Genomic DNA, 15,884 nt, shown 5'->3' on the forward strand with positions numbered 1-15,884 from the left:
CACCACGGTTAGGCGTCTGCCTTCGGCTCAGGGCGTGATCCCGGTGTTATGGGATCGAGCCCCACATCAGGCTCCTCCGCTATGAGCCTGCTTCTTCCTCTCCTACTCCCCCTGCTTGTGTTCTCTCTCTTGCTGGCTGTCTCTATCTCTGTCGAATAAATAAATAAAATCTTAAAAAATAAAAAAAATAAAATCTTAACACATTTCAAAAGTCACGTTCCATGTTAGCAGTACCAAGGTTGGACATGTTGTTAATTACTGAGCAGTTGTTAACTACCAGCCATCACAGAAATCCGTACCAACTGGCACAGCGCTCCACCAAGTAACAGTCCTGCCTCTGGGGTAAATATGAAGAGATGGGTGGGCAGGAAATTCACGGACAATATTCACACACACACAAAAATATCTGGAAAAGTTTATTCTTCATAGCAACATTCACATTAACTTTTATGGGGCAAATGTACAATAATCAAAGACTAACATGAAGATGTGATTTTGGTTTTTTTTACAGACGTCTCCTGTTCTGCTTCTTAGAAATGCTTCATTCTTAAACATCAAGATTCCTTAAACTACCACCTGAATAGTAAGGAACTCAGAAAGGCAATAACATTCTTTGGTGTTTTCTCTTTTATTTATTGAAGAATGTGTTACCCATTTCCTGTATTTTCACGGCATTTGTGGTATGTAAGTTAGGTTCCCTACAAAGCATAATCCAGACCTACTTCATCGGGTAACATGAGAGCAAGCCTGATAAGAGCAGATAAAAGTGAATGTCTTCACGTAAATATCCAATAATGAGATCCTTCACGGTGTGCACATCGGCTTTGAATTTAATTTTATTCTTAACCTCTAAGTTCTGATTTTTCAGGCGATCTTAGCTTTCTAATTGATCCTGATACGTATGCTCTTTTTTCACGGATAATATACAATAATGCCCCACATATTAAACATACATAAATATTGTCTTCATATGATGGAGGATGACAAAAATATTTTAAAAGTCATGTACTATAGAGGCTTATCCACCACTGATGGGACACAAGAAGGAGCGTCGAGTGACGAGTACATTAAAATGATGAATTTGTAGATTTTACTTAGTTACTTGGTGGAATTCACGAAAATCTTGAAACATTTCGAAAGCCAAATTCTACTTTGGGAGGTGGGGAAACAGAGTCCTTCTCTCCCCACAGCGGGGAGATTATTCCAGCCTCGCTGCGTCCCCGTAACTCTGGCAAAGTGGGAGTCCAGCCTTGGGACAGAGAGGAAGGACGAGCCCATGTCGGCGTGATGCGGGTCATCAGCCACGTGCAAAACGGAACCGGAGGGACACCTTCGCTAGACCAAAGTTACGTTCCTGACGGTCCTAGGACTGGCCATGATGAAGGAAACCTGCGGGGAACCTGCGGGGCGCTGCCACCGGTGGTCAGGTCCCTGGTGACAAAGGGAAGAAAGTGGATTTAATCAGTGGAGAGCAACAGGAAAGGCAAACTTGAGCCGACAGCTCCACGCATCAGGTGAGAAGAAACGTGAGGGCCCAGAGAGGAGCCAAAGGTGTTAACACCCGTCCTTCCTTTATTTCGTTATTTTCCATAACCACACCCTCCAGAAGTTTCCGAGTTCAGGGCGTACGGACTAATGAGCTCAAAGAATCCAGTATTTGTTCATATGAAGGCAAACGACAGCAAAGATGCCCTGTTCCGGTTTGTTTTCTTTCTTTCTTCTTCTTTTTTTTTTCAATCTTCCTATGGAAATTCTAACTTCTGGATGAAAATATAAAATATTTCTAACCTTCCGTAAAAGCATACTTTCCTTCTAAAGGCGAGGGGCGAAGGTGAACAAATGACAGTACAGGTCTCCCCGCTCTCAGAAATGGGGTCTTTGCCTTTCTCCTTGGGAAATGTGATCCCAGGCAAACCACACACTCCTCCAGAGGGGCCAGTGCCTGCCCAGGAGTACTGCCCTATTGCAAAACACGCACTAAGTTTTCCTGCCGGTCCGGAGACCGCCGGCTTAGACTCAAGGGCACTGCGGCTGCACTGCACGCCCTAAATAATGTAAGTGGGCACCATGCATTATTTACATTGCGATGCAATGTCAGTAAGCCTTGAGGATAGAATCACTCTGCTCGCAGGTTTCACTTAGCGACTCCCAGCCCTGCAGGGAGAACAGGAGGCAGGTGGAACCCCTCAACGCCCTGCTCTAAGAACAGGCCTTCTGCTGTGAATATGCGTGACATTTTTGCAGTTGTTGTTTGCCTTTTGTTTTCCCTGCTGGGCTGTGCAAACACGTTGCTGTTTTCTAAATTTACCAAGAGTGTATTTCTGTTTATCTCGGGAGGGTGGTGATTAGCAGGGAAGACTGGATCCGTGTTTCACGTCGTTCGTGCCCTCACCCTTCAAACCTGACAGACTCAGGAGAGAAAGAAACGGAGTTGCCCAAAATAAACAGAAAAAATGACTGACAGGGAATTGAGGCCTGGAGAGAGGAGAGGAAAAGGAGGACACTTTGTGTGTACTATTCACTAAGATGCAAAACATTGGCAAAGCCCATGACTTCATATAAAAACAAAGAGTGCTTGCCCTTCCCACCAGCTGTAATTGTTAGTAAGACTTTCTAATTTTATTTGTTAGTGTTGTCCTCGCGTGTTTCATGGGCAGTTATATCTGAGTATACTGCACTTCACCAACAGAAACTCCTTTCTAGAAATAAAGTCAGTATTAGGTATCCTAACTGTAAGTCCAGCCTGGATAGGAATCAGCGGTGGAGAGAAGCGTCACGTTTTGGTATTTGTCAGTTTGGAACATCACTTCTTGTTTTCCTTTCTGATCCTTCCTACAATTGAACGCATGCTCTGGGGTCTCTGCAGCCTGAAATCCTGATTTTCTTTTTCTTTTTTTTTAATAATATTTTTTATTATATTATGTTAGTCACCATACAGTACATCCCTGGTTTTTGATGTAAAGTTCGATATTCATTAGTTGCATATAACACCCAGTGCGCCATGCAATACGTGCCCTCCTTACTACCCATCACCAGCCTATCCCATTTCCCCCTCACTGAAGCCCTCAGTTTGTTTCCCAGAGTCCATAGTCTAAAATCCTGATTTTCTTTCATCCACAGGGAATGTAGTGTGCCTTAGGACCCACCTAAAACGCAGGAGGTTTAGAAAGTGTTCCCCACGACAGTGCAGCTTAGATTGCGAAGAGCCTCAGCTTCGAGACCCTTCCATCTGATACTCTTCACAGCATCGCACAGCTCCCCAAATTCCTCTCCACGCCTTGTGGCAGGCTTGTGGAGTAGACGTCATTTCCCACGCACTGTCCTAAGGAAAAGCCCGGCACCCTAAGGGCTCCCTGTTGCCCTTAGGAACAGTGCTGTGCCTGTCTGTTACGTTGTCATGTTGGGCCATGAAAATATGGTCCTCGAAGCAGATCACCTGGAGAACATGGCAAAACTATCCATTCTTTGGCCCTATTTCCCAGAAATTCTGATCCAAAATGGCTGGAAGAGGCTCAGGACTTTGCATTGTAAGAAACACGCGAAGAGCTTCTGGTATACCGCTCCACTGAGACCTACAGCTGAAGCAGCAAGGTACCAAGATATAGAAGCTTGTAGGTCCTGGAGGCTCCTCCGTGCTCAGCAAGCATTCCTTGGGATCCAAGACACTGGAAACACATCCTTCCTTTCTGCCAGTTGGTGGTAGGAACAGGGACTGTCCCCACCTCTCAGGCCTTGATGAAAAGCCCCATGTTTAGTGGAGACCCTAGCAGGGGAGAGGGCTTACAGGTGGGATGAGCAAGGCTGGGAGTTTCAGGCAGCCAGCAGGTACTTTTTCCTGTGTTTACAGCCCAGAGTCTCCAACAGACCTGACTCATGCCAGCCTGTCCCTGAGCAGAGCCCTCATGGCTCTGAAGCTTTCTCAGGGCTGTCAGCACTGAAAGCATCTGGACATAACAGATCTAAGAAAGAAAGAGGCTCCCCACAGCATCTCAGGTTGATCTCCCCAAGGCAGTGTAGGTCTCTGGCATTCTGGACCTCAATCAGAAGGGTATGATGGAGCAAGGGTCATGGAGGCTGGGGCAGCACCAAGTGGGGTTCGTAGCCCATCCTGAGTATTAACAGTCCAGCTTCCTGTTTTGGTAACCTTTGGGTGCGGGACGTAATTACAATCATGCCTGGTCCTGCATGATGAAGATGCGGTGCCTGGAGGCTCCCCACAGTCTGCAGATCAGACACAGACGGGGAACTCTGGGTGGGGCTGGAAGTTGTGGTCTTAAAGGTGAGGATGAGAAACCCCAAGACACTGCTCGCTCCTTAGAGCGCTTCCCTGGTCCCCGAGCCAGATGTGAGGGCACACTCAAGGCTCAGGGCTGGACCCTCCTCCACTTAGAGGGGATCCCCACGATTCCAATAAGGGCACAGGCATCCTTCACCCCTGGGAAGGGTCCAGGGCAACCCCTCCCCAGTGTACTTAGCATGGGTATCATGAATGCCGTGGAACACGAGCAAATCATAATCACAGGTGGCATGAAGCTACAAAGTAGGCAAGTTGGTCATCGGCAAGGTCCCACTGTCCCAGAAACCCCTCACTTCCATCTTGCTATAAGGGAGCCAATTGCCCTTAGACCTAGTCACCTAGACAATCACCTCACGTTGTCTTAAAACTCAGACACACTCAGACTGCACCCCAAGACCACTGAGCCGGGGGGCCCACAGGCGGGACCAGGAATCTAGGTATCCTAAAGGCCACATCGACAATTCCCATATGCAGCCCCTGGCCCTTCAGACTTTCCCTTCCTTGGATCGTGTTAGTTAAGATCCAAAAATGCTGAGTGAAAATAAGACCAGCAGGTTGAGCAGATGAGAAAGCCAGCATGAAGAGAGAACGAGGGGCAAGGACTCCACAGTGGCTGTGCTGTTGGCAAAGCCAAGATCGCCCCCCTGTGAGACCTATTAATACAAAATGGGAGCCTCAGTGGCCGATGCATGCGCCATGCTTCCACAATAGGACGTGCATCTGCCCGCCCAGCTCCACGGCCACGGGGACTGGGAAGAGCTTTCGCTGCAGGCTGACTCCCAGCTGGAAATCTCTCAGCTGGAGCCACGGGGTGTTCAGGACCTGAGGCTAGTGCAGATTTCTGCACAATCATGTAGTCTGGTGTCAACAACTCCGACAAACCCGCTTTTGGGGCAGGAGTCGCACTGGAGCCCATGTGCATGGAAGGGCCCCACAGCAGTGCGGCGGCTCTGTCATAGGCTGGAGGCACGCTGAGGCCTGTGGGGAGGAGGCCAGGATGAAAGTGAGATAAAGAGGCTCTGAGAAGCTCTCAGCTGCGCCTCCTGGGCCATTAGGGGTCAAGACTCCCTACAGAATGGAGAAAGGCTAGGAGAAAAGAAAGCACACTGAGGAAGGTCCTCCTTGACCTGCACAGGGAGAACATGGCTGCAGGTCTGGCTTTAGGAAGTCCTAAAAGGAACCTCTGCACCGCAGCTCACCCTGACCTGCTTCTATACGCAGTGGCTTGGCCACTTGGCAGCTCTCGAGTGGCCAGCTGCCCACATGCAGGACTACGTCTTCTTTGGGCCATGCGCTCCGAGGCCCGGCCACTTCCTCCACCATCCGTCTTGCTCCCTCCCTTCCCTACATGCTCACGGAAAGCATAGCCCACATCTCGAGTCCACGCTCTCCAAATAGATAACCTGCAGACAGGGCCTAGGCTTGTCCCCGAGAGGCACCCTTTGGTTCATGATCAGAGATGGACCTCTTCAAAACTGTGCTCGCACTAAATAGCCCCAGGTCAGTCTCTAGCCCAGCAAAAACGGCTCATCTTCCTTGCGTTCTGTTGACTTCTTAAGGACCCTGACGCTCTGGGCTGAGACGCACCCTTCCCTAGAAGCCTGACAGACACTCCAAGAAACACAGGTGTGCGTGACCATCCCCTAGGGCCCAGCACCTTCAGGCCACTGTTCTTTTTCCACCAATAGACTATTCAGCTGGTTACATGTTTCTCTCCCTGCGTATTTTCAAAACACTTCAAGCCTGAGAAGCATCTACTCTGAGCTCCAAAACGTCATCTCCATTCCTGTATCCAAAAGCATCTAGAGTTCCCCCTTTTACCCTCATTTCTACTTCATTGGGGGGGTATCATCTGACATAATCTTTTCTGACTCCCTCCCTGCCTAACCCATGCCCCCAACTCAAGACATAAGCACTTCGACTTGTCTGGTGGAAAGACACGTGTCAGTAAAAGGTAACCATAGAAAAGCCACAGAAATCAAGGCTGGAGGAAAAGTGTTCCTGGGTGAGCATGCTAGGTTCGGGGTGAAGAGAACCCGTCCATCAGTCCACAGCCCCCACTCGGGTCCAGTTGTGCAGGTTTGACAGGAAACATCCTTCATAGCCTGGTGATTACTCCCTTTGGCCAGCCACCCCTTACTCAAGAGATGGCCCCTCGGAAGAGAACCTTCTGCGTCTCAAGAGCGAGCCCTCCCAGGGCCAGACTGAATGCATCAGAAGACGTACGTGCCAAAGAGAGCAGCCTTGCTGGGAAGAAATTTACCTCTCCGTTTTCCTGACACCCAGCCTAAGGACTTGGCCTCAACTTGTACCAGGAACCCAACAATTTGTCACTTAGGCCGATGTTCTTTGGTGCCACAGATCCCTCATATGTCTTCCCATCTGGCTAGCCCTGGTTGTCCACTAACGGCATCACTTAGGTCCCCCCGACACATAGCTGAGCATCAATCAAAGCTCGCCTCCCCCACAAAGGCCTGGGAGGCACACATCACTGGCAAGATATATGGATTGAGCTGAATCCCAACTGCAGGGAGAAATATTATGGCCTGGAGCTGCCCAGAACCCCAAGTCAATATCTACCCCTAGAAAGAATGATGGGTCTGGGAAGGCACTCCCAGCAGCAGCACCTCAGACTGACAGCGACTCGTAGGCAGAACACAGCCCAGACCTCGGCTCCCATGTGCTGTCGGAAACCCAATCTGCAGGCGGGCCTTTTCCAACAGCTAAAGGGGAGAACAGCCATACATATCGGGGACAGCATCGCGAGTCACATCAAAGTGCTTCTCACTTGAAGGTGCCTTTGCGCAGGTCAGAAGATGATCAGAAAATATGTATTTTGCCTAATATGACCATGGATATAAAGGATGGTATTTTCTGTGTATGCACCCCAATTCACTCACCTGTGGCAACCAACACTGACTCCATGTCAGAAAAGTAACATACCAGGTCCTCATGTTCCTGGGTGACTGTGTTCTTCGTGTTCTTTGGAAGGCTGGAGCCCATCAGAGTTTGCCTCACAACCGACAATATCTACAACTAGTGGTCCTTGCCTGGAGCTCCAGACCTGCACACTCAACTGCCCACTTGGCATCTCTATGTGGGCGTGTAAGAGATACCCCAAGATCTACAAGTCCCCACCTACACTTCTGTGCAAGAGATAAGAGACACAGTATATCCTCCATGCTAACAGGTTAACCAGTGAGCACTGGCCATGTTCTTCCATCACGAACACAAAACAAGCACCATTTTATAATCACCTACCACCAGGCAAGGGTTTTTAAATGGAAAAAAAAAACAAAAAAAAAACTCAAAATGGGGAAAACGGTCTGAGTCACCTGATGAGGTTGCCTATTTCTCTGTTGTTCCCGAACACTGGATTCAGAGGACTCTGGAGCTGGAGAAGCAAGCTCTGCAAAGGAAGAACGACTTTAGAGTGATAAGTAACAAAACCCAAATGACATTCTAGCAATTCTGATTTGTAAGGAAACACATTTGCTTTCACACAGTAACCCAAGCATAAAGTAATCCTTAACCATAAACAGACTTGTTTTTAGAGTTCCCTTGAGGTTATATACTTTTCTAATCTTTTCTTTCTAATGAAATGAAAGTATGGCGAACTCACAATCCAGTCCTTCCTTGACTCATTAGTCTCACCCAGGGACAAGGTGAATCTGTAGCTTTAATGCTGACCAAGGAAAATAAACACAGGACCCAAGAGGACAAAAAGACAGAGAGGTTTGGTTTGGGCCATAATTTTGGTCAAGCTGCTTGATTAATTGCTCAAAACACTAACAAATCAATATTTGTCCACAGGAAATTTTGTAAGCTGTGATCAGAATATGAAAGGACGCAGTCATGCTTCCTGGATTTTTGAGAATCTGAAGTGAGCCATTTGGAATGCACCTGGGAGGGGGCCTTGGTGAAGGGGGAGAAATGGGCCGTGGAGGGCAGCCCCAATCTTAGTGAAGACAGTTGGGGTGGGGGTGGGGGGCTCTCGCCAAGAACTGATTAACAAAACATCTTTCTGTGGAATTTGTTTTGCCAGGCAACTTGTAAGGGCCAGGTCTCCCTCTCCCACCCATTCATACTCCACTCCTCTCTCATCTGCCTTCCAGAAGGATCTCAGATCAAATCCTACCCCTGCTGCTTGCTGGTGGCCGAGCCTTCTGAGATGCCCTCACTAGGACTGTGTCCTCAAAAGGGAAGACATTCAGGTGCTACAAAGACTTTTCAAAACTGGGTTTCATTTTCAACATTCTCCCAGACCCTCCAAAGCTCTATAAGAACAGATTTCTCTCTGAGTTTCGGTTTTATTTGATATTTTGGGAAAATGACCCTCAATGTATTAAAATGCCTCCTCACACGCTTTACTAAAGGTAGAAGGCTTTAACAAAAGAGAAAGCAGGATGCCTGGGTGGTTGTCATTAAGCGTCTGCCTTCGGCCCAGGTCATGATCCCAGGGTCCTGGAATCGAGCCCCGCATTGGGCTCCCTGCTCAGCAGGAAGCCTGCTCTCCCTCTCCCACTCCCCCTGCTTGTGTTCCCTCTCTCACTGTCTCTCTCTCTGTCAAATAAATAAATAAAATATTTTTTTAAAAAAGAAAAAAGAGAAAGCATTAAAAAAAACCCCAGAAAATTTATTTAAAAACCCTTTAATTTTCATCCCACTTTATTTTAAACTTTGGAGAAGTAGGTGGATTTTTACTTTTATAGAATATTTCTATATCCTAGAATATTTCTAGTCCTGAAATTTCTCCTTCTTCTGAAAATTACTCCAAAAATAATGACCAACAAGGGCCAAGTCCCCTTCCTGGCACAGCCAGTGATCGGTCAGCCCCTCCCCCACACTCCCCTTTAGGTCAACTGCCCCACCCCCCACTCACCTGTCGTCCTGGGCTCATCTGGGCTGTAGGCTTTGTTTTCACTCCCACTTTTTACTTTTGTCTCCACAGTTTCATTTGTCTTCACGCTTGCAGATTTCCTGGAATTAGACCATTTTATTTTGTTTTATTTTTTTTTTATTTAGACCATTTTAAAAAGCCAAATGTTAATCAGCAGCGATGTTCAGTTCACTCTGCTCCGCCCAGAGCATTCTTGCACGCTGAGCCTTCCACAGGGTCAGGATGGAAACTCACAGCCACCAGCACGACTGTGTAGGTGGTCAGCTTGCTCACGCTCCCACTGAGGTAGAGAGAGGCCCATGGACTCCATTCCCCTGTCCATAATCAACACCCAAAAGCCAGTGACCAAATTAAGCAGGGTTGGCAAACTATGACCCACAGGGCAAATCCACCACCTCTTTTTATAAATAAGGTTTTACTGGAACACAGCCACACCTGTCTGCTTCCATATTATTTACGGCTGTCTGCGTGGTACAACCACAAAGCTGAGTAACTGCAATAGAGAGCCCATGGCCCGCAAAAGCAGAATATTTACTATCTGGCCCTTTATAGAAAACGTATGCCAATCTCTGAAATAAAGTAAAAATTTGTGCAGTCTCCCAGGGGAAGAAAACTTCGCAACAGATAGCCAAATGTTTAAAGATATTCATGCTTGACCACTAAGAACGTATTACAGGGAAATAACCAAAGATATGTGCAAAGATTTACTTGAAAGAATGTTCGTTCGTGAGCTATTGATAACAGCAAGAACTGCGAACAACGAGTATGCCCCACCATAAGGGACTAGTGAGATAAATGACTATACGTCTCTAAAGCGAAATTCCATGCCACCTGTAAAAATTATTACAGATGAGAGCTCTGATGCACTGCTGGAGAAAGCATAAACTGGCATACCCACTTCAGAAAACTATATGGCAGTATTGTCTGCCCTACCTACCCTGTGACTCTACCTACCCAGCTCTCGCTGGTAGACACACCCAGCTGAATACAACACAGGAAGGAGTACTTACGAACACATCACCAAAGATCCATATTCAATTGCTTAGTGCCACAGAATTCATAATGAACCCCAAAACTATCCAAATGGCCATTTAAAAGAAAAATAAATTTCATATATACCCACAGCATGGTATTATATAATAATACACCATCCACATCTTCACTGAACAATATGGACCAATCTCACAGAGTGATGCTTAAGAAAACCAAAATGAATGAGTATACATGGTACGATTCCACTGACATGAAGTTCATATGAATCTCAAATCTAATCTCTGGGGATGTGGGGAGGGAGGTCAGAAGACATAACCTTTGGGACGCCTGGGTGGCTCAGTTAAGCATCCTACTCTTGATCTGGACTCAGGGTTGTGAGATCCAGCCCAGCGCTGGGCTCTGCGCTGGGCGTGGAGCCTGCTAGAGATTCTTTCTCTCTCCCTCTTCCCCTGCCCCTCCCTGGCCCTCTCTCTCTCTCTCACTCTCCCTCTTTAAAAAAAAAAAAAAAGATATGACCTTTGAGGAAGGGGCAGACAGTAATTTGAAGGGCGTGGGGAGGTTGGGGTGCTGGGGGCACTCGAGTTCTGCGTGTCCCCACTCAAGGCCCATATGCTTTGTGAAAAGTAAGCTACACACCTACAATTCGTATACTTTTCTGAACTTAATACTTCAATAAGATATTTTTATTAAGCAGTTTGTTACAACTATTTATTAACAGAAATTTTTTTTAAAGATTTTATTTATTTATTAACAGAGAGAGAGAGAGTTAGCCAGCGAGAGAGGGAACACGGGCAGGGGGAGTGGGAGAGGAAGAAGCAGGCTCCCAGTGGAGGGGCCTGATGTGGGGCTCGATCCCAGGACCCTGGGATCATGCCCTGAGCCAAAGGCAGACGCTTAACAACTGAGCCATCCAGGCTCCCCTAATGGAAACCTTTTTATTATAGAAATTTATTAACAGACATAATCTTCAGAATAGTGCCAAGTGAGAGGAGCAAGCTACAAAATAAGATTTATGCTGATCCAAATTTTGCAAAATGCATATGTGTGTGTATCTATGTGAACACAAGTGTGTGTGAACGAATACATACTTACATACCAACACCTGCTTCTGAACAATAGAATTGGGGTAATTTCAAAATCATTTCTATTTTTTTAAAGATTCATTCATTTATTTTTGGGGGGGAGGGGCGGAGGGAGAGGGAGAGAGCCTCAGACTTCACACTGAGCCCAGAGCCCCACATGTGCTCAATCTCACGACCCTGAGATCACGAGCTGAGCAGAAACCAAGATTCTGACGCTCAACCGACTACACCCCCCAGGGCCCCTCAAAATCATTTCCTCAAAGTATATTTTTAATTTTTTCTATAATAAACATGCATTGATTCTGTAGGAAGGAATATGTGTTATTTTACTGCATACGAGCCTGGGAGCAGCTGGCGTTTGCACAGCTGCCACCATGCAGGGAAAGCAGGTAGGATATGGGGGTCCCAGTGAGTCACCCCGTCTTTCCTCGCTGGACCTAACATATGTTCAGCACTCGGTATATCCTAGCTATTGTCATCCCTACTGTCATATTATTGCTGCTATTGTCATTATTTCTCTTATTCTCTATCCACAACCCCAAATAGCTGTTGACCACTGTACTATGTTTTGAAATCATCTAAGATCCCAGAGAATAGAAATAAAAGATGTTACGAAGTCAGTAATGGTGAACAGAAGAAACCGGAATAATTACTGGAGTCCATTTGCCTTCCTCTCCTTTTGCCCTAAGTCAGGCCCCAAAGGAGGTGTAGTTTCAAACTGCTGCTTTGTAGTGTCCTCAGAGAGACCCCAGCCACCTCACCCCACATGGCATTATCACCAGTGAGCGACTGGGGTCAAAGGAGAATGGCTAGTGTCTGTTACACAGTGATTACACACATCCTCATTCACCACGTGTAGCCAAAAGGTATTTTAAAATCGCAGCATTTCAAAAACTAAAATATCTGATAAAATACTAAAAATTATATATGGTTTTGTTATAACACCCCCAGCAAAACCACCGCTGTCTAAAAATCCCTCCCCTTAGTGCATTTATACTTGTGTAAATATTGCAGACGTTTAAACGGGTTATTGTATTATTGTAGGTCCTTGACATAACTACATAAAAGTGCTTGCAGCTATGTCTGGACAGCCATGGGAATGGCTGGGATTTTTCTGTCCCCTCCCCCATTAGTGGTACAAGCAGCGAACACTACCTAATTTGTCTGCCTAATCAGTTTCATGTGCCTGAAGCCATGCAGCTGGCCTCACTCCACTGCCCCAGAAATTCGAGCAGGACTTCTGCCTGGTTCTTTATCCTTGAAATGGTCCTCGAGTCCCCTGCATTGACTCAAAACAGGAGGGACAACAGTCACGGTGCATAGTGTCCTCTTGTGGAAAGAGTTGCAAATTTCAGACACCAAGGAGGAAATTTCCATTTTCCTAAGTGAGCCAGGGCAAGTCAAATGAAGGCAGGAGCTCCATCCCCCATTGTATTCTATAATTAATTTTGCCATATGAGTTTGTGTTTGGCATACGTGTTTTTCAGAGTTGCCCATTTTCAGTACTAAATTTGGAGTAACATAATCCTGAAACCCCACAGCTGTGTATGTTAGTGGTGGTAGCATTGGTGTTGTTTGGTTGTTTTTCAGTTGTTTGTTTTTGTTTTCAGAAAATTGATGTGATTTCAAACTTACCTTATTTCGCTCTGATAACTAGATTCTGAAAAAAAAAAAAAGAAAAGAAAAAAAGGAACAAAATCACATTAGCAAAATCAGGATAGTTATTCTGAAAATACCCCCTGATTTTAAATACATTGCTTTGTATTTGTGATCCATTCGATATTTTTAAATTCCCCCACACCAAATTACCAAATGACTTTCAAGCATAAGGCAGGAAGAATTCGCTATTAACTATCATCTCATAACATACCTAAAGTATAGTAGGTACCTAATAGGTTCTTAATGAATCTTGAATTTGACTGGCGAGACATGAAGACTCCATTCACCAGGAAGAGGCATTCTGCAGTCCCAGTCCCTACTGCCTTTCATTCACACTCACTGCGTGCCAGCACCGTGCAAGACATTGTTTCATCCAATTGTTACAACAATCCAAGAGGTAGGTGTTAGTGTCGTCATATTTTTAACAAACTAGACACTATTATATTTTATTACCATACTTCAACAAATAATTACATTGTTGAAGCACTGTACTTCCTTAATTCTAAGATACATTTTCAATCAGTACGTAACAATGGTATCAATGCACAATGTTGCATGCACCCCCAAAAGCTGTCATTAAATTAGTAATGTTTTTAATCATTAGATTCTTGGACTGGAGGGGACATAGGACCTGGAAATAGGGAGTAAGAAAGCCATACACCAGTCCCCAATCATCTGTCTCAAAAGCCAGTGTTCTTTGCAACTCTGCTGTCCTGTCTAGGCCTTCTATTCATCAAGCTTTACTGAAATCTAAAAAAAATATTCATCTTCTTTATTTTTAGATATGTTCTCACGTACTTCCAGTTGAAATCACATCTGCCAATTCACACCCCAAATTGGACCTCAGAAGCAATCTTATTTGAAATGAAAGAGAGAGACAGTCTGGAATGTCACTAGTGTTCCCATAAGGGATAGGCTCCAGGAGATGAGCTCTTGGTTTCTCTGCTCTATTAGCAGAAGCAATCCCAAGGCCTTCAGACCACACCTAGCAGGGTCCTCACCCCTCTCGGTCAGTCCCCAGTTAACCAGTGAGAGCACTGAGAATCCTCTAGGCATTGGCAAAGCAAAGTGCCAGAAAATACTTAAGAAGAACTTGATGCTTATTGTTTTTAAGCATGGAGATCACTGTCATGGGGAAGTCCAGGACCTCCCTGGATCCTTTACATTTAGGTCAAGGTGAAGTGTAGTGTCCACTGTGAACACCACCCAAAGGGGTGGCCTTTGTAAGTAGGTTGTCACAGGCCCTGTCCATAGCCCTTACCTAGACCTGTTATGAACCAGGCAATAAAAACAGATCACTCTTATATGAGCTTTTCATCTCAATGTTAAATAAAGGATAAAATCTAAGATGGAAACAGTTTCATGTATCATTTTATTTCATCCTCACAACCAACCTATGTGATGGTACTTATTCCCATCTTGTACATGAGGATGCTAAGAATCAGAGTGTCACCCTGGTGTACATCTTACATGGGCCACCAGCCCTCACAGCCTTCTTACTAGGCTGCCGTGGAACAGACAAAAAACAGCTGAACAGAAGCAGAAACCCAAACAACCTGAATGTCCCCCAAGGACAGCACAGCGGCTAACGTTGAAAATAGTAATCTGAAGGCACTGAACAATCCTAGTCACTTATCACTAAAAATTTAAGTTATCCAATAGTTTTCATTTAAAATCCAGTGTATTCTACTCGAGTAATCCATCTGTGGCATTTAGGGTAACTCCCAGGTAAAAGCAAATTGCCGTCAAATCTGGGCCAACAGAGGCTCACTACTTTTCATATGCTGTTTCCTAGGGAATAAAGTTGTAGGACAGAATTAATTCCCGGTCCCAAACCAAGTCCACACAGGGCTAAGGCTAGACAGTTAGCATAGATGCAGCATAAGTGTGCACTTTACGCAGAATCTCTCACTTTCGAGACGTATTCCATGTAANAAGACATATTCCATGTAAGGTTATCGACGTCGTGTCTGGCACGGCCATAAAAAGTGTTCATAAATGGCAATGAGTATCAATAAAATTTTAAATGCAATTAACCTGACACGTAGCCTACTATCAGAAATCTGATTNTACGCAGAATCTCTCACTTCGAGACGTATTCCATGTAAGGTTATCGACGTCGTGTCTGGCACGGCCATAAAAAGTGTTCATAAATGGCAATGAGTATCAATAAAATTTTCAATGCAATTAACCTGACACGTAGCCTACTATCAGAAATCTGATTTTAGGGGGGCGCCTGGGTGGCACAGCGGTTAAGCGTCTGCCTTCGGCTCAGGGCGTGATCCCAGCGTTATGGGATCGAGCCCCACATCAGGCTCTTCTGCTATGAGCCTGCTTCTTCCTCTCCCACTCCCCCTGCTTGTGTTCCCTCTCTCTCTGGCTGTCTCTCTCTCTCTCTCTCTGTGTCGAATAAATAAATAAAATCTTTAAAAAAAAAAAGAAATCTGATTTTAAGAAAAATAAGTTAACTGCAGAAAATATTCAAATAAGCATAGGTGAGGTTTTACGAGACAAAGAAATGTAAGGTTGGACATCCATTCAGCACCTAGAAAGTCCTGAGCCAACCATATGACAAGGATCTTATGACAAGCCCACCCCAATGTTGACAAGCTCACCCTGATGTTGAGCCTTACCCCCAAACAAGGCCATTGCTTTTGAGTACCTCGAAAGACCTCATTCAGAAGAGATGTGTAATTATCTTTAACTTTTTCTGTNTGTTCCCTCTCTCGCTGGCTGTCTCTCTCTGTCGAATAAATAAATAAAATCTTTAAAAAAAAAAGAAATCTGATTTTAAGAAAAATAAGTTAACTGCAGAAAATATTCAAATAAGCATAGGTGAGGTTTTACGAGACAAAGAAATGTAAGATTGGACATCCATTCAGCACCTAGAAAGTCCTGAGCCAACCATATGACAAGGATCCTATGACAAGCCCACCCCAATGTTGACAAGCTC

General features: G+C 45.4%; 1 protein-coding gene across 2 annotated transcripts in view; it reads right to left on the reverse strand.

Moving 5' to 3' along the window:
- Positions 1-403: 403 nt before the first annotated feature.
- The window catches only part of IGSF5 (immunoglobulin superfamily member 5), a 40,807-nt gene continuing 25,326 nt past the window's right edge, over positions 404-15,884 (reverse strand). For both annotated transcript variants that reach the window (XM_034655488.1, XM_019809841.2), the window contains 4 exons: positions 12,908-12,932; positions 9,180-9,277; positions 7,633-7,706; positions 404-1,431 (listed from right to left, as the gene is read on the reverse strand). In XM_034655488.1, the coding sequence (XP_034511379.1) occupies positions 1,336-1,431; positions 7,633-7,706; positions 9,180-9,277; positions 12,908-12,932 (293 nt within the window). In that variant the 3' untranslated portion in view covers positions 404-1,335. The remainder of the gene's footprint in view (positions 1,432-7,632; positions 7,707-9,179; positions 9,278-12,907; positions 12,933-15,884) is intronic.

This window comes from Ailuropoda melanoleuca, chromosome 1 (assembly GCF_002007445.2).
Source record: "Ailuropoda melanoleuca isolate Jingjing chromosome 1, ASM200744v2, whole genome shotgun sequence".
In the NCBI taxonomy this organism is placed as follows: domain Eukaryota; kingdom Metazoa; phylum Chordata; class Mammalia; order Carnivora; family Ursidae; genus Ailuropoda; species Ailuropoda melanoleuca.